A 27,084-nucleotide genomic window follows, 5' to 3' on the forward strand; every position below is an offset into this window, starting at 1 on the left:
CCAATCAGTTCTTTGGCTACACACCCAATTTATCCAACCATTGCTCTAGCTGCTTACCACTCTAGCTGTTCAGCAAATCATTTTTATAGCTACTCACCAAGTTCATCCAATCATTTCTATAACTGCTTTCCAATTCAGTTCATCCAAACCTTTCTATAGCTGCTCACCCAATTCATCCAAGCATTTCTGTATCTGCTCACCCAATTTATCCAAACATTTCTGTACCTGCTCACCGAATTCATCCAAGCATTTCTGTATCTGCTCACCCAGTTCATCCAAACCTTTCTATAGCTGCTCACCCAATTCATCCAAGCATTTCTGTATCTGCTCACCCAATTTATCCAAACATTTCTGTACCTGCTCACCCAATTCATCCAAGCATTTCTGTAGCTGCTCACCCAATTCATCCGAACATTTCTATAACTGCTCATTCAATTCATCCAAACATTTCTATAACTGCTCATCCAATTCATCCAAACATTTCTATAACTGTTATCCAATTCATTCAAACATTTCTATAACTGCTCACCCAATTCAGTATTTCTACAGCTTACTCTACAGTTCTATAACTACTTATCCAGTTCAGTCAATCATTCTTAAGCTACTCTCCACTGAAATTATGTCAACGAATCAGTCATTTACTCTGTTATTAACCAAAATCCTAGAATTTTGAATTCTCACTCACTTTTTCTTACTATTCCAGGTGGGGATGATGGCTGTGGTTTGCCTCAGACAAGAAGATTAACAGCATTGTCCATTGAATGCTTTTGACATATAGGGTACTGGCAGATGTCAGACACAGCAACATCCTGCTAGGCTTTGGCTGGAAGCAACATGACAGCTGATGTCTGACTCAGAGGAGTATATAAGGCTTTAGACTTTGTACAACAAATATTTGGAGCCAAATTGTAGGGTGTGTGATTGAATTTGATGTGTTCATCTTCATTTGCAAATTACGGGACATTTTTCAGACAGCGGGACGTATTTTGATCAAATATGGTCGTGTGTGGGTAGGTCAGAAGTCATTGACTTGTTTGAGCGGTCAGTGGACCATCACAGGACAGTGACCTTGTGGAGCTTACTGATGCACCTGGGTTCAAATTCTTTGATTGGTCACCGGTAATACACCAGTTGAAAGTTGTAAAATTTTCCGGGTTTTAGGAACAAGGAAGGACAACAAAAAAAGAATTCTTGCCATAAGGTGCCAAAAAAATTCTCATATAAGGACGTCAAAAAAAAGTTCCACAATGGCCAAGAAAGCTAAAGATAAAAAGTGGAAAACCAAGCTGAGTGTGACGTTGAACCAGCCTAAGATATCGCCTGATCAAGAAGACTCAGTAAGTAGATTTACTCATTATTCTGACTTTTCCAGTGCTTTGTTGTTTTAAATTTGTTTTATTGTTTTGAATACTTATTTTCAGACAGTCTAACAGAGGACTCAGAAGAGATATCAGTTTGAGTTTCAGACACAGACAGTGATAAGCGGTTTGAAGATTGAGAGTTTATGGTGATGTTGAGAAAAATTTGCTTTGTTACAAAGTTCCTTTCAGGTTTGATATTATATGGTTATAATCAAGAAGTCAGCGAAAATAATATGAACCATAGGCATTAAAATAAGCTGTTAACATTATTAAATGACAGGATCTTGTTTACATGTATACATGTATCGTATTAGGACTGTCAAGGATCTTGTCTACATGTATACATGTATGGTATTAGGACTGTCAAGGATCTTGTCTACATGTATACATGTATGGTATTGGTACTGTCAAGGATTTTGTCTACATGTATACATGTATCGCATTGGTACTGTGGAGGATCTTGTCTACATGTATACATGTACGGTATTAGTACTGTCAAGGATCTTGTCTACATGTATACATGTATGGTATTGGTACTGTCAAGGATCTTGTCTACATGTATACATGTATCGTATTGGTACTGTCAAGGATCATATCTGCATGTATACATGTATCGTATTAGTACTTTCAAGGATCTTGTCTACATGTATACATGTACCGTATTAGTACTGTCAAGGATCTTGTCTACATGTATACATGTATGGTATTAGGACTGTCAAGGATCTTGTCTACATGTATACATGTATCGTATTGGTACTGTCAAGGATCTTGTCTACATGTATACATGTATCGTATTGGTACTGTCAAGGATCATATCTGCATGTATACATGTATCGTATTAGTACTTTCAAGGATCTTGTCTACATGTATACATGTACCGTATTAGTACTGTCAAGGATCTTGTCTACATGTATACATGTATCGTATTGGTACTGTCAAGGATCTTGTCTACATGTATACATGTATCGTATTGGTACTGTCAAGGATCATATCTGCATGTATACATGTATCGTATTAGTACTTTCAAGGATCTTGTCTACATGTATACATGTACCGTATTAGTACTGTCAAGGATCTTGTCTACATGTATACATGTATGGTATTAGTACTGTCAAGGATCTTGTCTACATGTATACATGTATCGTATTGGTACTGTCACCATATTGCTGGTCGCCGTCGTATATAAGTGAAATATTCTTGAGTACGGCGTAAAACACCAATCAAATAAATAAATGGTGTACTTGCTGTGTCCTTGTTTAAATGGTGTATTTGCTGTGCCCTTGCTTAAATGATGTGTTTGCTGTGCCCTTGTTTAATTGGTGTACTTGCTGTTCCCTTGTTTAATTGGTGTATTTGCTGTACCCTTGTTTAATTCATGTATTTGCTGTGCCCTTGTTTAAATGGTGTACTTGCTGTGTCCTTGTTTAAATGGTGTACTTGCTGTACCCTTGTTTAAATGGTGTATTTGCTGTGCCCTTGTTTAATTGGTGTATTTGCTGTGCCCTTGTTTAAATGAGGTACTTGCTGTGTCCTTGTTTAAATGGTGTACTTGCTTTGCCCTTGTTTAAATGATGTATTCAAAGTATCTTGAACCAATGGTAGTTAATGGTTTGTGATGTTTACTAATAAAAGAAATAAACCATGTGTATTTGTAATACTGTATTTAACTGACCCACTTATTAAAATAAAATTTTTAAGCTTTCGCCCAAATATTTTTATACCAAAGATCTTTAGATATTATTTAATATGGTTGGAGGGTTCACATGTTAATGGGTTAGCTTTGTAGCTTACTAGACTTGTCCAGGTGCCTGCCTCAGACGTTATGCTGAGCATGTGTGGGAGATTGGTGATAAGTACCATCTGTACATACAGGGTGGTCTGTACAGACCACCATACCTGCCCCGAGCTCTGGGAAGAGTATATGTAATGACCATAGCTGATTTATTCTCTATCGTTTAGTATGAAAATGTTCATAGGTATAAAATTACGCCTGTATGAAGCATGCAATGTTGTTACCTGTATTACAGATTTGTAACAATTAATTATGTGTAATAAGTATGTTTTTTCTCTAAAAGTAAATGTTAACTTTATACATTGACTGTGTTTGCCCTAAAAATTCTCAAAAAATAGTGAGTATTTAGAGACAATTAAAATATTACCTTTGGTACTGATATTCACGTTTTCCCAGTACTTCAAACAAACATTTCTAGTAAGATAATAACTAGAATAGGCAGTTAACTTTGGCATGGATGAAAGTTCAGGTTTTGCTCGTATACAGTATAAGGACAAATATTTGAACAGTAAAAGGTAAAAAGACACATGCATACAATTTGTGAAAAATTCATGAAGTATTAGTCAAGTGGCTTTTTCATGCAAGCAACATTTTAAACTCATTGCAAAATCATTTAGCTTTACTTAACTGTCCATTCATGACGCTATGATTTGACAGTATGTGGGCAGCTTTGGACACAATATATGTTGGCTGTAGGGGTCAAATTTTAACATCCAATTTAAAAGCTTAATTTTTCAAGGCATGTGTCATTTACCAAGTATTGTTTTGAAACCAGACACATGATGTGTAGCTGCACACAGGCATGGTTGGCTATGTGGGGAATATGGAAACCTTTTAAATGGGGAAGCGTTTTCTAGGGGTAACTTGGTTTTCCAACAAGACAGCTATTATGAGGGCTGTTGGAAAATCACTGTCTCGCAGGGCAGTTATCACTGTGACAAAAGTTTCCACAATGATGCATGACATTGGGCTAGCACACAACTGGACTTTGGTCGGAAACTTCTGAAAACAGCATACAAATATTTCTGCACAATTTTCTTTCATTTCCATGGTTTACATGTGTAATTCTCATTTTCAGTGAAAACTCATAGATTGGTGGTCTCATAATTTTGAAGGAAGTAGTTACTTAATTTTTCCTACCCTTTGATGTAACTTTCACTGTGACACTTTTTCAGGAGTGTGAATTACATGAAACTCTTTTGTTTCATCCAGTTTTTTGGGAAAAGAAAAGGGGTGAGAAAATCTGAAATATTGTTTACAATGTCAATCATATGCCTTTACACTTTGACCAATACAGCTGTATGTACAAAGATATACAATGTTCACGTAGCATTTACAGTATATAGGCCACTCTCACAAAGATGTTGTACATGTATGATATCGCACATATAGGACAATGGTGCGGTAATAGCGACGTGCAAAATGTCGTTTGACAAATGTATGGTAAAAAAAATGTTGTGCACTGCTTTGTGAAAGTGGCCCAAGGATCCTGTTCAAGGGAGGTAATTACTGATTCATTCCTAAAACATATCCCAGAACAGAGTTATCTCACCCTACTGTCGATTTCATTTTTAAGCCTGCTGGCAAAAATGTATTAATAACATGTGGAATTTTTGAAGTTTCAAGTTCAACCATATTTGACAGATCAAGCTTAGGTTTGTCATAAATTACAGGTCTTACATTAACAAGACCCAGAATAACTTGATAGTTAAAATTTATTTGAACAAGTGCCAACATTGAAAAATTATAAAATAATGTTTTGATGTTTTACCATATGTGCTCTTAGAAAGGTTAATATATTAAGCCAGCATTGTCTCTCATATATAAGAAGATTTACTGAATGTAGTCTACTGATATAAACATCTTCAAGCAGGTGTGAGTCCAATGTGACGTCAGAGAATGAGAGGAGTTCATGATTTATACACTAAACCGTAAATGAACCTGTCATGTAGTTTGTAAGCTGCAAGGTAAGTAAGGTGACATGAACCAGGTGGGCTTTAAAGAAATAGACACAGACTTCATGGGTAGATATTCCTGAGCACGGAGTGTGTAACTGATACGCTCGTGGAATTAAATGATGCTGAAGACTGCTACTGCGTTATAGTGTAGCAAAGCGATTAGACTGATTACCTTGAAGATGTAGACCTGGGTTCAGTCCTGAGTCTGGCCATTTTTTTAAGACTAAAAAATCTGTTCGGTTTGTGTTTTACTTTCTCACTCAATGCTCAACACATAAGACATCTTTAAAAAAAAATTGTTTTGTTATGAACTGTCACTATCTGACCCTATCTAGAATTTGATTATTTCTTTTTCGCTAAAATTTTGCATTTAAAGGCAAACTTTTAAAAAACATTTACTGTGAATTGACTGTCACTATATATATCCTGGGGCTGGGTAGGGTGACATGTCTGGTGTCTGTGTATGAAGATTGGGGTGGGTGTCATGATGGGTTTCGGTATCCTGAGACTGGGTGGGGTGTCATGCCTGGTGTGAGTATACTGTGATTGGGTTGGGTGTCCTGTCTGGTGTTTGCATCCTGAGACTGGACAAGGTGTCTTGTGTCTGTGTACTAGAAATGGGTTAAGTGTCATGTTTGGTGTTCGACTTGTTTCGTAGGACCCAGGTGGGGGCTTCCACAGCCTAGTGGTTAAACGTACAAGCCCAGAACCTCTCACCAATGCCACAGAGTTCAAGACCAGCTTACATGGGAAGATTTGCCAGCAGCCTGCAGATGGCCATGGGTTTCCCCATATGTTCCCTCAGATCATAATGCTGGCTGCTGTTGTACAAGTCAAATGTTCTTGAGTACGATGTTAAACAGCATAATCTTTTTTTTTTTTTTTTTGATTGGTGTTTTACGCCGTACTTAAGAATATTTCACTTATGCGACGGCGGCCAGCATTATGGTGGGTGTAAACCGGTGGAAACCGGGCAGAGCCCGGGGGAAACCCACGACCATCTGCAGGCTGCTGGCAGACCTTCCCACATACAGCCGGAGAGGAAGCCAGCATGAGCTGGACTCACAGCGACCGCATTGGAGAGAGACTCCTGGGTCATTACGCTGCGCTAGCGCGCTAACCGACTGAGCCACAGAGGCCCCTTAAACAGCATAATCAAATAAATACATGGCTACATTTAAAACCCAGGTGGGAGTGGTAGATCCAGGGTCAATCCTGCGTCAGATCACGCCTAACACTTTAAAAGAGAAAGTTGTAGCTTCCTTGCTTGACATTCAGCATTAAGGGGATAGTGCAATGAATGGTTGACCAGTATCAGTAAAATGGCTCGGGCAAGACAGCTTACTTGAATTCGGTAAGTCGTCTCAGTTAAGCAGCACTAGATAAAAGAGCTGTGGAAATCTGTCTTGCAACAAGGAGGCACATTACACGCACATGCACTCTAAGGGCACCTTGGTCGTCTTATGACAGAATTGATTGAGAGATGATCTTGCTGTTTTTTTATTAAAGTTTGTCAGTAAAATGAATCATATAGTATACTTTGACTCTGATTTTTTTTATATAGATAGAAAACTGCCATCTGTGTTAAGGCAAATATTAAACTGCCCAATTTTACCCCATTTTGAACTGCTACAGATTCTGAAGAGGGAGGGAGATAGAACAGCTGCCCTTAGCCTATATGTTCTATAACATTTGTGCATGAGACTCGTGCATCTAAATGGATGTTAATTATGTCTGACAGGTAAGCTGTTAAGTAGCTCTGTTAGTGGAAATGAGTACGGAAAACTAAGTCTATGTGGCCTTGAGTTTTGATGGGTGAGTCATAGACTACCTGAGCAGGGATGTTGCGCTAATTAAACCAGAGATGTTAGCATGTGGCAGGGTTCAGGAAACTGTGCCAGGTGAGACTCACCTGTAATATAAGGAGAGATAGTATTTGCTCATTGTTCAACATCGTTTTGCCTATTGCTATTCCACCAAGAAGCACCTTCAGTGAAATTTATTTTATGAATATTTTTGTGTTCAGTTATAATTTTTTTTAATTCTTTGTGTTCATTTCCACTGTAATTTGCCTTTAAATGCAAAATTAAATTTTAGTGAAAAAATTATAATAAATACACCAAGCGATTATATATATACACGTGCTGTAATTATTCAGATAGGATGATTATGAGAAACAAACAATTTTGTAACAGATGGCGTTACGCTGTAATATAATTAGCATGCCAGCCTGGTGCAATGACCCAGGAGACTTCCACCAATGCGTTCGCTGTAAGTTCAAGTCCAGCTCATGCTGACTTCCTCTCTAGCCATATGTGGCAATGTCTGTCATCAACCTGCGGATGGCCGTGGGTTTCTCCTGGGCTATGCCTGGCTTTCTCCAACCATAATGCTGACTTATCGTATAAGTGAAATATTCTTGAGTGCAGTGTAAAACACCAAGCAAACAAACAAATCAATATAGACATTTTACATGCACTATAGAATTTAACCTACTTAGTGGGCTAGGGAGCCTCTTATCAATTGGGTTGATGTGAGTTCCTCTCCAAAACTAAACCTGCTAGTAGGTGGGAAGATCAGGCAGGTCCCTACATTATTCATCTTAAGAGGGCCTACAACCTGCAGTATTCATTAAAAACACCAGTTTTCAATAAACCTATACATTTATCACCACCTTTTCCAATATACACCCTCTCCAGTTGAAACACATCGCATTGCCTAAGGGCCTGCCGCTTTTGCTTCAGAGCTCTCGGTCCCATCAGTGCATTTAATTTGGAAGATTGAGGAACAGTACTGTATCTACTGCAAACTGTACATAAATCTGTATTTTTTTGTGTACTCTGTTCACATGCAGAGTATAATACATGACTAACGATTCTGTGTCCCCTTATAAGAATGCATGGTTATTTTTGTTCTTTTCTCCTGAAAATGAAAGATGTAGAAACATCTCTCATCCAGACACCTGTGTCCCAGTTGGAAAGTTAACAAGTGCCGTTTTGCTCTCTAATGAAACCGTGTCTGGCTGGTTCCCGTCTTGTATGTCTATAACGAGGACTGACAGTGATGACAGTCTGACAAGTGGCGGCCTCAGCATTCACAGACGCATCGTGTGCACTGAGTCACAGTTAACCCTCTACTTGCCAGATTGTCAGCATTATCTCTCCTTTCATCAGTCTTCATTCTGAAGTTATCCACCTCAAGCTATAGCATGGACAAGGTAATGTGTGTACGAAGGCAAAAGCCTTTATACACTGTAAAAGATTCTTTTAATTTGACCAGAAATAATGATAATGAACCCTTCTAAATTTACTACAGAAAGGTTGATATTACACACATTTACTGATGAATTTAGACAACCTTGATGAAAAATTTTGCATCGTGGGGTAAAAATAGTGTTAAAACAGCAAACAAAGTTAAATGTGCATTATTAAAGCATATAGGTAATTTAGGGCTTCTAAGAGGAGCATGTTATTTCATAAGCGGGTGGGGTGTGTGTGGGGGGGGTGGGGGGTGGCCTAAGTGCTTAGCGTAAAGGCACGTACAGCATGATGGCCAGGAGCCTCTCACCAGTGCGCTCAGTCTGAGTTCAAGTCCATGTCATGCTGGCTTTTTCTCCAGTCGTTCTTGGGGAGGTCTGCCAACAGCACGTGGATGATCGTGGGTTAATTCCCCTGCATGGCCTCTGCTAGTGCTCAATGGCCTTCCTGGACCATAATACTGGCTGCTGCAGTGATACATAAGTGAAATATTCTTCACTATAGTGTAAAACATCAATGAAAGAAATAATTACAATTTCAGAAGAGAGCTCAGTTTTTTATGCAGTTATGCAGATACATTTATGACATTGGTAATTGTGGTGGAGCTTGCATTTGTATACAGCTGTAGCTGCATTGTCAACAAGTGGTCAGTAGAGCCTTTTAGTAATGTTTCACAAAATCACTACAAAGCATGTAAAATATTTATGGTTGCTAAATTTGGGCATGTATTAGTGTAGTTTAATGTAAGACTGCGTGCAGACTGGTTCTTTGTGGGAATCAGAGCTGGGATATGCCCTATACCAGGGTATCTACCACAGGAGTTACACCCCTTGGCATAATTCCATTTCCCAGAATTACTTCAGTCAGAACCATTTGATGGCAGATAACAAAATTCACCAATGATTTAGTCTTACATGTACATTATGTTCTTAATTGTGTGTCCTTCAGGCTATTTGCTATTTCTGCTAGTTTGGCTAGGCATTTGATTTATTTTGTGCAAGTATTAAAATACTATATATTCTTCTTCCTGCACTCACTTACTGCTGGGTGTTCTCTTGTTCAACTCACAAAGTGTTTTTTTTAGGTGTGTGTTTATATATAACATCAGGTCTGCTGCAAGGTGCACTTTTTTTACCTGTCTTGTTTTGACTACTGTTTTTTTTTTTCAATGTACCCATCCACACTTGTTACAAAGTTTCTGCTGAAAACCTGTAATTGTGAGAAATTGCACTGAAGCTATATTACATATGTATGTTAGAACACTCTTGACACTGGAGAAAACTCAAGATCAAATCTGGACAGGATCTGATGCACGCATATTGCTGTAGGGAGAAAAAGATCGAAGGAGAAAAAAGGGAATGTGTCTGAAGGCAGGAACAGGTGGAATTCATATAAAATCTGGCACTCATTCGAGACTTCTCAAGGGGTAGAACACACGTTCAGACAGCTTAGTAACTCTCATCTGCTTCTACGCATCTTGAAGAGGCTTTTTTGTTTTGAAGTTGCAAGTCCTATTATTTTTTATAGGCAGTCTTAGTTGTGGTAGGGGGAATCACAAAAACATGTGGAGTCAGTGGGAAAGATGACAAAAAAGAAGATAGAGACATAAATATCATACACAGTTATGACAAGAGATATGCAAACAGGAAGTTACACAAAAACGTGGGTTTTAATTTCTCCATGTGTGAATGGTTTAATTAAGATACATGTACCATCAAATGGTCACCCATATCAAAACTTCACTGACACAGTTGCAGTGCCAAGAAAATCATGAATTTTATTTCTAGATCGATGTATAGCATTTATACTCAGAAACGGGGGTCATTTATATATCTTACAGGTGCTTAAGATAGTTGCTTTTACAGAAAATAATAATTAGGTCTAAAAAGTTTCTTATTGGTGGTAAATCACACAATACCTTCACTCTAAGGTCATGTCTGTCAGAAAAATAGGGTACTGTTTGACCGTCTTCAATAACTACAAACACTCGCTTTTTGAGACACACTGGAAGTAAGCGGGTAGATCAGGAAGTCTCTCATGAAGTGCTCACAGCAGGTGATATTGGTAGCTTTTTAGGGAATATTTTTTTTAATTCTGTCTGATAAGAAAGATAATTAAGGATTTAAAAAAAAATTATATTGAGAGAAAAGTAAAACCAAGAAAATTCTTCAAAAGGCCAGTAAAATCTTTTAGAGTATTTAGAGTTTTGCCCCATATTTTTAATAAAGGGGTTAAAGCAAAATTTTTCAATTTAATTAAAACGTGACATTCAGAAGTGAGGCAGCGATGTAGCTGTGTATGCCAGCCTGTGTGGGGATTGATTGAGTGTGATATAACTCAGTGAGTTATGTGTGGTTAAGATTCTGAACTTTTGTACCACAATAGATGCAGTTATAGTTAGATAATATGTAAATATCTATTATAAATAATTAGATATTATACTTGTGTATTCCTTTGTTCAATAACAATAAATAGTTGATAGCAATCTCATGATATTTTTCACTGTGTTACATTCATTGAAGACAACTGGTCTTCCACTGACATAAAGATATATACATCAGATGTGGGTAAGCTAGTCAGTGATTTGCCAAGGGTTGGTGGTTTAATTACCACGTTTTCCTTCACCCATAAAACTGACCTCCATCGTAGAAGTGAATAATTCTTGACTATGGAATTGTAAAACAAGAATTGGTCATCAGTGAATATATGTCAGCAACAAGAATTGGTCATCAGTGAATATATGTCAGCAACAAGAATTGGTCATCAGTGAATATATGTCAGCAACAAGAATTGGTCATCAGTGAATATATGTCAGCAACAAGAATTGGTCGTCATTGAATATATGTCAGCAACAAGAATTGGTCATCAGTGAATGTATGTCAGCAACAAGAATTGGTCATCAGTGAATATATGTCAGCAACAAGAATTGGTCATCAGTGAATATATGTCAGCAACAAGAATTGGTCATGAGTGAATATATGTCAGCAACAAGAATTGGTCATGAGTGAATATATGTCAGCAACAAGAATTGGTCATCAGTGAATATATGTCAGCAACAAGAATTGGTCATGAGTGAATATATGTCAGCGACAAGAATTGGTCGTCATTGAATATATGTCAGCAACAAGCATTGTTGTTTGAGAAGCATTTCACAATGAGGTTAGTGGGTGAGAAACACACTAAGGTTAGTGTGTGAGAACTAGGGTTATTGTTTGCAAAATGCCTTCACACTAACATGACTAAGGAAACACTTTCACACTAGGGTTATTGTTTGAAAAATGCCTTCACACTAACATGACTAAGGAAACACGTTCACACTAGGGTTATTGTTTGCAAAATGCCTTCACACTAAGGTTATTGTTTGTGAATCACCTTTGCACTAAGGTTAGTGTTTTGGAAACACCTTCACAATAAGGTTAGTATATGTGCACCTTTGGTTGGGTGTAATAGAGTCTGTGTAAAGCTGTAGTTGGTTATAAAAAAAACCTACAGTAAAACATAAAAACTCAATAAAAGCAAAAAAGCAGGTAACTAAGGAAGTGCTCTAGCAGGCATTGCAACCCAGCATGTGATAAACGTCTTCACATACAGGTGCATTACTGATAGGGTACATACATGTGAGTATCAGTTACCCCGGTCACCTGCACTGGCTTGCCTGCTCAGACAAGCGGCTTCGTTAGGCACAGAAAAGCGTTAATGCTTACTCAGTCAAATACACAGCACCTGTCTTCACTTATTCAGTTTTTCTGTCAGCTGAGACGCCAGTGATGAACTTTGCCTTTTTCTTAACCCCTACCAAGTGGGAAAAAAAGTTGCGTACCGCTGTTGAAGAAACTGAAATGTATAGGTATTGTGGTACCATGCTTTGACAGAGTATACTTTTGAGCGACATGGAAGTTTTGCTTACTGTTTATCTCTTATTTGCTCGTTACCGAGTACGGGTATACATGGTATACGTACAGTAATTTTGTGCACATGTATACATTAGTTATAGTTACATCACTGATGTAATTAACATAATGCATTTTACACATTATGTAGTCCCACTCCTCTCTCCAGTAATAAAAAAAAAATACCTGTAAATATAAAGGCATGGGGATTATGATGATGAATTATGAAAGAAAAATTTGTGAGACTTTCCAAAAACCGGTAAGCTGTCTGGGTGAGCTACCTACCACAAGCTGCCCTAAAACCATGTTTTTTTGGGAAGTTCCCTGGGGGTAGGAAATTCATATTGCCCAGGTTTTGTAAAGAAAATGTTAAGCAATTATCATAGACACTTTCCAGATTTTTGGACCTGTTCTAGAAAGTGGGCAGAGACCAATTCCACAAAGCCATTTCTCGCATAAGTCAAAACTTGAAATACGACCTTAAAGCTAATATATTTGGACTGTAGAAATTAAATTTTTGTCCACCTTATCAATTTTATCTTAAGACACTTCCAGTACTAAAAACTAAGCATCATAAAGAAAATTTTTTAATTTTGACTTAAAAAATTTTGACTTGACTTAAGTCAGAAAAGGCTTTGTGGACTCTGCCCCAGGTTTATGGTAGGTAAATTATCAGTATAAGACAGTTCCAAGGTTCCATGAAAAATAGTGGTAGGCAAATATCTGAGACATATTCCAGGTTTTTGGAAAGTTTATGGTAAACAAATGCCCTAATTATATGATCCTATATTCTGGTTTGTGCTTCAGAATTAGATTATATAGTTTACATGTGGTTTGTCTGTTTTGGGCAAATTATGGAAAGACCATGAAAAAAATTAAAAGTAAAATTTCAGGTGACATCAAGTGAATAGTCTTGCTGGTCACTTAGCACTGAGGGGTTAGAGCTAGAAAACAGGATTGGTTGGCCTGGTGCCCGTACAGTAGGACCTACGTGTGACTGGATGGGGTGTCATCTCTAGTTTCTTCGGAATAATACTTCAGTGGTGGCAGCACTTTGGCAACATGAACTCACCCCACTACAAGAAGACTCAGTGTATGTATACACACCTGATGACTCTTGTTAATGTAACTGAAGAATAGGTAACGTGCGAGGTAAAAATCGATGCATACATCCATACCTGGACATTACTTATGAAAAGTAAGAAGTTAAAATCAACTTATGATAGCAATATGTTTTATGTATTGCAGTAAGATAATTTTTTGAACCAAAATTGAACCTTATAAAAATATTCTGACATTTAAGAACACATATGCCCTCAGCATGCATGACATGACTAAAATAATGAGAAAAGCCAATTTGCTAAGCAAGGTTCATGCACACAGTGAAGGCAACGATTTAATTGTGAATACATGAGGTGTGAATCCATCAGTTGTGAATACATGAAGTGTGAATCCATCAGCTGTGAATACATGAAGTGTGAATCCATCAGTTGTGAATACATGAAGTTTGAATCCATCAGCTGTGAATACATGAAGTGTGAATCCATCAGCTGTGAATACATGAAGTGTGAATCCATCAGCTGTGAATACATGAAGTGTGAATCCATCAGTTGTGAATACATGAAGTTTGAATCCATCAGCTGTGAATACATGAAGTGTGAATCCATCAGCTGTGAATACATGAAAAGTGAATCCATCAGTTGTGAATACATGAAGTTTGAATCCATCAGTTGTGAATACATGAATTGTGAGCTTCCCTATTTCTTCACCCTTTTCGCATGGTTACCTGTTTTTGTGTCAAGCGTATTTTAGGAATATCTCTCTGCTTATGTAGCCCTTAGGGAAGGAGAAATAACTCCACAACACCAATGTTAAGATGCTACTTTCAGTTCCTTAATGGGAATTATTTAGATGTAGGCTGAATGTTCTCCACAGATATTCACTGTCACATATTTGGGTATCGAAACAGTCAAAGGCCAAATACAGGGCACAGAGCAGGGTAGTAGTATCCCTAAAACAACAAGTACACCAGCATTACCACTGACATCATATTAGCTAAAGCAAAGTAAACAATCTGCAGTTATCTGTGATATCACCAGATAAAGACGTACGTTCCCACTACCGTATAGCTTCCACTATTATCACAATGGTATATACCTACATGTTATATAGTTATAATCGTAGCTATCTGGACAACCATTCCTCCATACTGACAGCTATAGATTAGTTTCACCAGTACAGAGTGATTTAACATCACGAACCATTACACAGTCGGCTAACCAAAGTAAGCAAAACGACAGTCACAGCTATCTGTCTCATCAGGTGTGCTATTCAACCAGTAAACATCTGTAGACACCCAGGTCAGAACTCCAAGCAGGTAAGTAGCCAGCATTCCCCATCACTGTAAGTGATTGTACATCACTGTGTCCAGCAGTCTTGTTTTCGTAATTACTCTAGAATTGTAATTAGAGTTTTATAACTATGAATTAAATGATCAATCATCTTACGGCATTACCATTAATTTCAACGTTACACTGATGTAATTTAACCTAAACAAGATTGTGCGTTTGCAGATGAAATAACATGACTTCAGAATTACTTAAGGTTTACCCTTTTACACAATTTTTCGAAAAATAGATAAACATATGTCGCTGATTTTGACTTAAGTGCTCGGATGAAACGAAGGGTACATCTTCATAAACATTAAGAATACAAGAATCGTAAGAGCGACCTTTAATACACATCAAAGTGTCAACTAACTCGTTTTTTCAAAAACATTGGTCAGACACTCGCTCACGTCAGTACATGAACACTGATGGAGTCAAACCTACCAAACACACTAACCTTGAGGTCAGAAAAGGCCATCTAAGGGCTTGGCCAAAAATAACATTACAAAACGGCATACACTGAGAGATAACGTTGATCTAACACAAATATGGGAACATAAGTATAGACTCTGCCACACTTAAACATAAAAAAATTATATTTTCTGTGATGTTGTGTTGTTGACAAACTCAAGGTAATTCTGAATATGATCAAAACATTAAAAGCGAAAAAATTACATTCAAATCTACCCTCAGATGTGAAAATTAAGGTTTTCAAATACTTAAGCTAGCAAATGAAAGGAAAGCTACCTTATATAATGGCTGAGTCACGACAAGTTCAAAATGAAATGGAGAGCTTGTCGTGACTGAGTGGTTAAGGAAGCTTGCCTTTCAATTGCTAGATCCCTTGAGGTTCAATGTCAGCACCATTCCTGGAAAAACCCTGATGTACATAAAACATATCAACATTTTGACATTCCTGGTATTTTGCTTGTAAAGGCTAATAATATAATGTGCTCTGATGAAATGTACCATTTGCTGAGAGATGATTTAAATATTATAATATTGGATAATATTATATTCAGCAGAAAAGTAAAGATGGAAGTGTGTTAAACATATTATGTACCTCATGTAGATAGAAATGTCAAGCTCAAGGTTGTCTTTGAGGAAAACAGAGCAGTTTCTCCTAAACTTTCAAATAAATAGATAAGGCTTATTCGAAATGCATCTGCGGGGGATTTTTATGCTTTTTCTATTTGCCTGTTGAAGTTTCGCCCATTTCATGGTGGCAGATTTTACACCCCTTTGATATCTCTCTCCACCATCGCATACAGACGGTAAAGTAATGCTGTTTTTATGCCGTTGTTTAAAAGCTTCGTATGCCTGCTCTCACAACTCTGGCAAACAGCTCTCGCTTCAAACTCATCAGCCTGACATTGAGGCTGTTTTTTACTCAGTAGCGGAGACGTCTTTTTGTGCACAATAGCAGATTTATGGGTTATGAGCTTGCCTGAACTGCAAGCTTTCATAAGACTGTTTCATCTGTCTGTTGAGATATCTGTACAACTCACAGGAGAGTCGAGTTTGCATAAATTATTCCTTTTACGTGTCCTCAACTTAGATTGGACCTGAATCACTCTCGCATTAAAAAGCAGTTTTTATATTAAGTGATATACTGGTATTAACTGATAGTTTTTGAGCACTTGTGCAGCCAACTACAAAGCCTCATTGCATGATTGGACAAAAAGTGTCCTTCTGCTGCCACATGGGAGACAACTCCTCCTATGCGTAACTCTAGATGTTGAGGTTATGCCCACTGTAACTACACTCGTTAGCATTGATCTGCGGTACCGTTGCACTAGTACACATTTCATGATATGACGTAACCATGACAGAGTGACATTCCTTAGTGGCTTTACATCGATTTACAGTAGGGTATTAAATGGGGTCAGTTTCTGAATTATGTTCTTGGATGAACGGCGGGTGTCGAATGGTGCAAAAATAATGATGTTCTGTGGTGGTTTTATCTTAACACAGAATTACTGCCATGTGAAGAGGCTATAGTACTCGTAAAAAATTATCAGTAAACAATTAAATTATTATTAATAATAAAAAAAAGTAAAATTATTTACCAATTAAATCAAATCTTCCGCATTTTAATACCAAGAATAGCTTAAATTATTGCATCTCAGTAAATTTCAGATTTATGGTGTTAACAGGTTAAAGTGATTTGAAATTTAGAATACAACCCTCTTAATAAATTTTGGGAAGTTTAATTATTACTGATTTTGTATGGCAATACGGGGACAAACGAGGCTGGTATTTTGTGAAAGGTAATCATTTTGCATGTGCTGTTGTAAAATTGGATTTCATTTGGGCTGATCAATTTCTTTCCAAAAATCTCCAATATATATGTATTCTATTTAAAAGATACTGTACTCTACCTGTGCCATTCTTTTGCACTGGGATATGCCTCTCTGTTGTTTGTAATGATGCAGTCTGAAAATTACTTATTACACATACAAATCCTTTCGCACATCTTGGTCATTTTAAGTCTTAAAGAAATGTACACTATCATAGGTGTCTGATGTAAACTTTAGTGTGAAATTTACATAGTTCATAAATGTACACATGAAATTGAATTTTTGTCTGTATACTGTAATTCTTCAACCTTTTTGCATGTTTGCAAGGTGTTTAATCAATCATATTCTGAAGACATTATTCTGTGTTGACTGATAAAATGATACTTTATGTGAAGCCCAGCTGAAACTGCCCAATCCAGCCAATGTAGTTTTGTATCCAAAATGAAATAAAAAATATGTGTAAATTGCTCTGAAAGTTGCTCATTCACTGATATGCGAAAAGGTTGAAGAATCCATAAAGGGCATTGTGTAGCTACTGTTGGGCAACACCGGTTTTAATTGTTTTGCGAGCGGAATAAATCTTTTTCCAATCTAAGAAAAAAAATAAATTAAATAAAATTAAAAATAGAAATTCCCCGTGAAATCTTTTTGCTCCTAAAATTGCACTTTTTGGGCCAAAATTTTAGGTGATTTACTGTAAACAAGCTTCTTTTCATTTCACAAATTTACAGTTTTAGATTTAATTGACAATGATTTATTATAATTAGCCTGTGTTTAGCCATTATCACTTTGTTAGCAGTATTGTCTCAGAAAATTGGATTTTTCACCTGGGAATTCGGTTAACAAGCTATTAGAATTAAGGGATGACACTGGGTTGTAATGCTGTCTGGCTGGCTATGGAGTCCTCCCTATCAGTAACGTTGTCTTAGAGTCTAATTAAGTCAGCTAATTATACTTATTTATTTGATTGGGGTTTAACACCCTACCCTAGAATTATTCACGTTGAACGCAGTGGGCAGGTTTACGGGGCAAGGAAACTGAAACGCCCGGAGTAAACCACGTACACCCACCAATTACTTGACAACCTTGACACAGGCTATTCACTGAACGACGTGCAGGTTGTCACAGCTATTGCCAATTTGTGCTTTTTTAATAGGGTAGTATTGAGATCGAACACTTTTGTTGTTATAAAGGTAAAAAAAAATCCTGCATCATGTGAATTGTCAAAAATATTGGGAAACTTCTAACTATCGCAGGATTTTGTTGGACATGGATCTCAGGAGAAACAAATGACACCTCTTTTCTTTACTGAAGAATGTTTTAAGTTCACAAACACTCAGTCCCTCAATCTTCTCCACTGTTCCTGTACTTTAAATATAACTTTTTATGAAATGCTTTTGCAGATGCCCTTGTTACAGCAGATGTTATCAAAATTAATTGCATAACATTTCTGTAAGGGCACATGGAACGGTACTTCTTCTTTACCTTCAGCGATAAAAGAGCTGAATCGGAAACTCCCCTATTGACTGTCTATATTAATTTGTGAATGTTGATTGTTGACAACATCACATGCCACACACTGCATGGTGCTGAGAATCGTCATGTTGCTATGGATACAATGAACTGTACTACACTATTGGGATATGATATGCGTTATGGGATTTATTCTGTATCAGTGGCAGTTTTGCTGTTGAATTCTTTTTCTTACTGGAGTAGCATTAAACAACAATCAAATCAAATCTAATTTGAATCATTAATGTCCAAATTAGGAATTTTTTAATCAATGAAAAGGTTTTGTTTTTGAACAGTTGAATAATGGTTTCTCAGAATGGCTTTATAGAGCAAGCATGTGAAAGAAATCAGTATGTGCATTGAATCTAATTATTATATGTATACTAATATCAATTTATGAAAGAAATTCATGTCTGTTAATTTATCTGTCAGTGCTTCTGGATAATATGTCTAAATATTATGAATATTAAAAACAAATTTAAAGTCATGACAGATTCATATCTGGTAATTAGTCTGTCACTGTGGTCATTATTTCTGGAACAATGCCACATTTTATGAATGAAGTAAAATTCAATTTGTAATTGTCTTTAATTTCTTAGCGTCTATGGTGATTAGCATGCAGGTATTATTAGTGCTGTATTTCAAGACATTTTTTCTTATGGCTCCAGTGGTCCAGCCGGGAATTCCTCATGGTGTTAAGAACACCCGCTGGTGGGTGCAAGTCGCTGGAGCTTGCAATGACGCAGTCATGACGCAGTCCTCACAGCGAGCACAATCAATTTGGGACTTTTGGAATCAGCATCCTTCACCGTCGAAGGTGTTGCCGCGGTAGCTTGTAACAAATTGGACTGTTTTATTCGCTGGCAACTGTATTGGCACCTCCATGACAGAAGTGTTCTCGCAGATTTTTGCATGTTTCATCATTAGTTATTTGCACGTGGAAGAAATCCATAGGGAATTGCAGAGACGTCGTGAAATTCCAAGTGCAAGACCAATACAGCTCCGGCACAAAGTGACGCACTAACTCACTGTTGGCCACTGAACTTTTGTGCACCCTTTTTTGCGGGGTTTGCGAAGCGCTTGTGTGATAAATTTCCCATCAGTCATTGCTGTCATCTATATTCATCCCGTGGATATTAGTAGTGGGATTCCGTCCGCACTTCATGGCGGCTAGTGAAAGATCACGACTTTCCCTACATCAGTAAACATGTTATTTGCCATTTTGCTTCTCAGCGGTCAATTTCTGTGGAAAACTATGTCACTTAACCTGTTATTATTGCAGATCTTTTCATCTAACTGTCTGTTTATTTTTATAGATTAGATTTTGATCAACTTGAAACAGCGTTTGAATTTTCCCCTCATTGTACAAATTTTGGACCTTATGGCAATTTTTGTTGGGCTCGAGTGTTACAATTTGAGAAGCATCAGTATAAAGTAGTGTTTACAAATCAATGGGTGTGTGTCTTAGTATTAAGCAATCATAACCTTTCAAAGAGATGAGGGAGGGGGGGGATGCGGGAACTCATGTTTTTTTAAGTTGACTCCTTCACAGCATACATGCTTGAAAGGCTTCAGCATCGTTTTGCAATTTCATGATTAATTCTCACTAAAATGTGATGATAATATGACTCAGGCTCTCATTGGTGAGAACGTCGAGCGCTTAATGATTACTACACTGGCATTGCCAGCATGTCACAGTGCTGTATTGTGTGTAGATGTGTCATCAGGTCCCGGTGATGTTTACAATTGATCGGAGTGCATTTGGCATTAAGCAGCAGAGCTAGCAGAGAATTACGTGTATACATTTATTATTATTTGGATCTATTTTTGTCATCTAGACTGTAACTTCTTGTAAAATATGACCGCTAAATTTCTTACAAAACAATTATTGATCAAAAGTAAAATTATCACAAGATCACAATCTGTACAGAAGTAATGAGTGAATGAATGCTTGGGGTTTAATGTTGAACTTCACAATTTTTCAGTCATATGAATTTAGTGGCCCATGTTCAGTCATATGAATATAGTGGCCCATGTTCAGTCACATGAATATAGTGGCCCATGTTCAGTCACATGAATATAGTGGCCCATGTTCAGTCATATGAATATAGTGGCCCATGTTCAGTCACATGAATATAGTGGCCCATGTTCAGTCACATGAATATAGTGGCCCATGTTCAGTCACATGAATATCGTGGTCCATGTTCAGTCACATGAATATAGTGGCCCATGTTCAGTCACATGAATTTAGTGGCCCATGTTCAGTCACATGAATATAGTGGCCCATGTTCAGTCATATGAATATAGTGGCCCATGTTCTGTTACATGAATATAGTGGCCCATGTTCAGTCACATGAATATAGTGGCCCATGTTCAGTCATATGAATATAGTGGCCCATGTTCAGTCATATGAATATGGTGGCCCATGTTCAGTCATATGAATATAGTGGCCCATGTTCAGTCATATGAATATAGTGGCCCATGTTCAGTCACATGAATATAGTGGCCCATATTCAGTCATATGAATATAGTGGCCCATGTTCAGTCACATGAATATAGTGGCCCATGTTCAGTCATATGAATATAGTGGCCCATGTTCAGTCACATGAATATAGTGGCCCATATTCAGTCATATGAATATAGTGGCCCATGTTCAGTCATATGAATTTAGTGGCCCATGTTCAGTCATATGAATATAGTGGCCCATGTTCAGTCACATGAATATAGTGGCCCATGTTCAGTCATATGAATATAGTGGCCCATGTTCAGTCACATGAATATAGTGGCCCATGTTCAGTCACATGAATATAGTGGCCCATGTTCAGTCACATGAATATAGTGGCCCATGTTCAGTCATATGAATATGGTGGCCCATGTTCAGTCATATGAATATAGTGGCCCATGCTCAGTCATATGAATATAGTGGCCCATGTCTTCTTGTGGCAGAGTCCGTGCTGCTAAAGTGCCACAGCCACTGAAGTATTATGCCGAACACACCAGACATGACACCCCATGCACCAAGTCACATTATGCTAACACCAGGCCGATCGGTCATGTTTCCTTGCTCTGTATCATCTCAGTGCAGAGGGCCAAGGCAGGTAGCAACAAGTACCATGACCAAACCCCAGGTTTGATCCTGGGTCTCCTCACTTCGAGGCAGAAACTGTAGCTAACCATTACCACAGAAGCGGCCAAAATCTATAAATGTAATGTGGTTAACCTTCTTCTTCTTGTGTTTTTCTTTTGGGAGACACGAATTATCTAAGAGGCAAACTGGGTCAGGTTCACAGTCTGACCTGTTTGTTCAAACAGCACAGTTATTCTTAATAGCGTTGTCCATCTGGCCAGTTCCTTCTAAAGCTCCCTCTTACACAAGGCCTGGGCTATTTCTGTCCGATCCCACTAGGAAATGGCATCTTCTCCGGGGAGGACCCCATTATCTCTGTCCTCTGAACAAACATTAGCAGAGACATTGATTTTTCAGGATGTTAATTTGCTTTATAATCCAGCAGCTGTGTCATAGTAGAGCAGTGTCCTTATACAATGTCTGTCAGTCTAGCGCATGCTAGTTATGTGTCACGTGTATATGCAAAATTAGCAGTAGGCCTACCCGTCATATGTATTCTTTTGAAAGTTTTTTTTTGGAGGGGGGGGGGGGGGGGGTGAAAATATTTAGATGTTTTTGTGTGACCTAATCTTTTTGGTGATCGACTTAATTGTCTATTTGCTGTATTATACTGAAATTGTGTGTGTATATATACTGTAACCATTTAATTTACAATCAAATTTACATTGTAAATTTAATTTACACCAAATTGCTGTCAGGTACTAGTTGTGGAATACTTCATCTTCAGAAAGTTGCAAACAGATAGCATGAACATTTAGGAGCTCTCTGTCACAGTCAGCTAAGGACATTTTTTTTTGTTTATTTGTCTCAAGAGAAGTGGCGTATTTTTTCAAACCTGTGACCTGGTGGTAGTGTGAAGCAGGACCTTGAACCAGAGTTACATCACATATTGATTCCAGCGCATGCCCACAGTTTGACCACAAATGTATCAGCTTGTACTCTAACATCCTACTGTCTTTAATGTGACATCATAATGATGAGGTGGGTAAGGAACATTTTTTGAGGACCCTGACGGAAAGGTGTCTGAGGGTCCTGATGCCTGGCATTTGACATGTACCCATTTAAACACAACGCTTTAAGATCGCTTGTATTCCAGAGATTTGTGACGAACATCGATCAACACAAAATCCCTTCGAATTTTTGCTAGCATTTTAGAATACAGTCCAAATAATTGCCTATTACAATTAAAATACGAGCCCTTTCTGTTCACTTATTTACCGTTCAAAATGGGGGATAAAGTTCCTAAAATAAATAAAGTGGTGCGTATTGCAACTTTTTGAAATTTTAGAACAATTTTAAAATGTTAAATTTGGATTATTTGCCGAAAATCTCTGGCATACATGTGGCCTCTAAACACTGTCACCTGCATTTGTAAGTGACAAACTTTTCCAGGTGTGACGTAGTTAATTAGAATGCCTTAATTGACCAGGCATCTTCAGTTGGCCACTTACTGTTACATGTTAACAAATCACAAACAACGCCGGCAGGAAGATATAGACAAGCTGTGGAAATGTGTCAGAACTTATGACTTAAAGAATACCTCGGTACTCTAAATAATGCCCTTCCCCATTAGAGGCCTCCACAGTCTGACAGTTTTAAGAACATATATTTATTTATTTATTTATTTGATTGTTGTTTTATGCCATACTCACCTATGTGACGGCAGCCAGCGTTATGGTGGAAGGAAACCAGGTAGAGCCTGAGGGAAACCCACGACCAGAACAGATATAATAAGAGTATGTGAGGGTGGGGCTGGCGGGTTGATGGGGTGGGTGGCAGACAAATGACATCAGCTTGATAATGAATTGTGATGTCACTTTAGCGTAGTCACAGCATTTAGACAGCGATGAAGCAATTTATAAGGCAGTGAATTGATCCCACACAGTGACTTGAGTGTGAGCGTTTCTTGCGGCAGTTTGTTAACTGTGACAGCTCAGGATGTCATTAGTAAATATCCTGCGACATTTCGTGACAAACCGTCGACATATATTGTGGCCTAATGTACCTGGAGCATCACAACTACAATTAGCCTGTATTTCATTTGGAAGTAGTCAACCCTTACTTGAATCATCCCCATCATTGTGGTATGTGAGAAGGTCAGTCAGCAACCATGTGGGATGGTGGTGGGTTTCCCCCGGGGTCAGCTCGGTTTCCTCCCACCGTAAGGCTGGCTATACTGCTGTCATGGAAGTCAGACATTCTGTGAGTGAAATGTTAAGCGCCAGATGAAATAAATCAATTAAAATTCATCAGCTTCTCTGTTTCTGTATGTTTCATCTTGATGGTGTCATCAGTTGAGGTGAATCGAAGCAATCATTTGTAAAAATAAAAAGAAAATTTTGTCTTCCAATTATTTACCATGAATATCTATGCTATATGATACATGAAATAATGAACTTTGACCGCCTGGATTTGGAAGCCTGCGGACAAATAATCAGAACTAAATATAGACTCTGGCTTAGCAAGCTATGGTGCTTGTTGCTCCCATCGCTTGATCTGTTTAGCTTTTCGGTCATTGACTTCATTCCCGATAGGCATTGATCAACCTGAGGCCCTGGGACAGGGAACCTACGTCATAGAGCTGAGCGGGGTCGGCTGTGACCACAGATAACTGATTCGGGAGTACGGGGAATTCTTCAGTCGACGTGAGAGTTTGACGTTTATTACGCCAAGGCCTGATTGGAAAGATACCATTAATCGTAAAGCGTACCTGTCTCATGGTTTGCTGTAACTATAACATCTGCAGCACTATTCTTCGTGTACTGCGGCTTTTACCTGGCTTAGACTTAAGAATTAATTGAGCGAATGACAAAAGAATATAGTGAAAGTTTAATGAGGATGTAGTGTAGGCCCATGCCGTTTTTCTCATGCATTAGATTTGCTGTTCAGAGCTGCAGCACTTAAGTCTTTGCCTGGCGCCGTGGTTACAAATGTCAAGGGTCAACTCTTCGTGGCTATGAATTCTTGATGAAATCAACTTATTTTCGGTTCATGCCAAAATAGACCAGAATTAAGACCAGCTGTGACAGGGCTGATATTGAGAAGACTCAGTTCGCACCGAGTTCCTCTCAATCTATAAATTTAGTAGGGGACAAAAAGAGTCTAGGTTCATTGCAATAATACTGGGCACAATTGCATCAGAACAGTACGGCTGCAAAAAAGTTCCCCCATTTGCAAACATTATTCAGTGACCTTTATTTGAAGTAGCTTTCTGAATTTTTGCCAAATTACGCAAGAGCATGGTACATACTGCTTCTGTTATTAATGATTTTTGCCATGCATTAAAAATGAATATGTATGAGTAATGTAGCCTATAAATAGAAAGTTAATTATGCGACCAATATTGACATTGATCAGTTTATGTACTCGTTTGAACGTTTGAAATATTGCGACCTGAACAATTTAATTAAATACATCGTGATAAAATGACATGATTGATTAGATTGGCACAAGCACGAACGTACGTGTGTAACTGTAGGCTTACTTAGAACTTAGTGGGACATACTTGTTAAGATGTTAAGTTGGACTTAGTGTAATAACAGTAGCATTATTTTATTTTTTGAGGAGGACCAGTTAGTACAAAACTAATCATCCCTGGTTCCCGAATGCATTTCTTACATACTGTATTTTACATACTGTTCATAGAAGTTTTTAGGGTGAAAGTATCGTGAGTATGACCTAAATTACCAATGAAATAAATTAATAAATGGGATTACCTTGATGTGTAGCAATTATCTTATGGACTTGGAAGAATCATATTTTTGCATCAATCAGTATAAATTGGTACAAAATCTGTCTGTCCAAAACCATATTAGGAAGTATCTTGCAATTTCTGTAAACGTGAGGCATATTTTATAAGCCAGGTAATTCCCTTATCTCCGTGAACTTCAGGTTATAATGTGATTTATAAAATAAATGTTTCTTAAGGTGAATGCCAACTATTCTGTCATGTTTAACTTCTGCATAAGCATGTAGAAAGCATGTGGAAGGCATGGAGAAAGCATGCGGAAGGCATGGAGAAAGCATGCGGAAGGCATGTAGAAAGCATGTGAAAGGCATGCAGAACGTATGTGGAAGGCATGTGGAAAGTAAATCTGTTTTCTGTTGGTCTTTACGTGAAAATGAATGAACTTTCAATAAAACCAAAAAAAAAAGAAAAAAAGCAGAACTTTTGTTCACCTGTCAGTATAGCGCAAGCCTGATTGTGCGCTCTCAGGTGACAGTAAGTCGGCTAATCTGTTATTTATAAATTAATGCTTCCAACCTTTTCAAATCTGCATTCGTGGCTGTGTAATGGCTGGATCGGAGATGCTTGTAGGAGACATAAGGTTGTGCTAATCAATTCAGTTTAAGTTGTCACCTGGTTTTTCAGATTCATGTCAGCTGAGAACACCAACTCTAATTCGTCAACCCTTTTTGCATATGAAAGAGCTTTTTTTCGGTTTAATCTATGCACCTTTTAATTTGATTTTTCAAAGAAAAGTACTTGTACGTTGGTACGATTGGGTCATGCAGTATCACGACTCTTCAAATATTAAAACCTCTCAGGCTATACTTGAATATTGATTAAAACATCTCAGTGTACACTTGAAAATTAAAACATATCAGTCTGTACAAAAATGCAGAATGGTTGAAGAATTACAGTACGGTATAGTTTGCAAGTAAATTAGCGTGCAGACTTCAGTTATTTTTATTTGGAATCTACTGGGCGCATTCGCGTAAAATGTCATGCCCTAACAGGTTCATGTCAAGGATTGATTTAATATGGAGATCTTGAAGCCATGAACTTCTGCCAGAACATGCATGTCCTTGGTGAGAGAAAATCTGATCTCCTCCTCTTAAAATCAGCTCTCTCTGTAATAAGTCTTTGTCAGGACACTTGAAGGTTATGGCTAACACTGCATGGATTAATAGCATGGGTATTGAAAATGGTACCCGGTATTTACCTTGTTTACAGGTATGCCTATGCACTGTCAAGTCTGTCACTCAGAACATTTTCAAAATCAACATGTTCAATAAAATGGATGGAACACTGTACACTGCTTCAATTGTAATTAGTACTAAACCAGTTACACATTTGTTAATTACATGTTTATGGCTGGGACTAATATAAATCTGATTTATTATTCCCAGATGTTAGGAAGTAGCTAAATTAATACCCCTTCCCATGCACCCTCCACCCTTCCCCCTCCCCCACTTCTTTTCCAAAACAGCACACCATTGAAGCATAGCTTTAACTGTGCTTTTAGTCACGGTATTTGAAACACTATTTCAGGCAGTAAGATGGAAAAGTGTCTATATCTGATGTTTATAATGATGTGTTATTGTTTTGCTTTGTAGTATTTTAAGAGTGCAAATTAATGTATTTACATATGCACTGCTACCTCTTTTTCCAAAATTACAAACTGACACTCTTTAAATAAAGGTAATTATTAAAATTCAGTTCCGTACAGTGCAACTAACAGAAGAATTATATATTTGCACATATACCTACTAGTAT

General features: G+C 37.7%; 1 protein-coding gene across 1 annotated transcript in view; it reads left to right on the forward strand.

Annotated features, from left to right (window-relative positions):
- Positions 1-1,213: 1,213 nt before the first annotated feature.
- LOC135480314 (uncharacterized) overlaps positions 1,214-27,084 on the forward strand; it is a 94,485-nt gene continuing 68,614 nt past the window's right edge. Inside the window, exon 1 of the mRNA XM_064760127.1 lies at positions 1,214-1,337. Coding sequence (XP_064616197.1) covers positions 1,248-1,337 — 90 coding nt within the window. The 5' untranslated portion in view covers positions 1,214-1,247. The remainder of the gene's footprint in view (positions 1,338-27,084) is intronic.

The sequence above is a fragment of the Liolophura sinensis genome, chromosome 13 (assembly GCF_032854445.1).
Source record: "Liolophura sinensis isolate JHLJ2023 chromosome 13, CUHK_Ljap_v2, whole genome shotgun sequence".
Taxonomy (NCBI): Eukaryota; Metazoa; Mollusca; class Polyplacophora; order Chitonida; family Chitonidae; genus Liolophura; species Liolophura sinensis.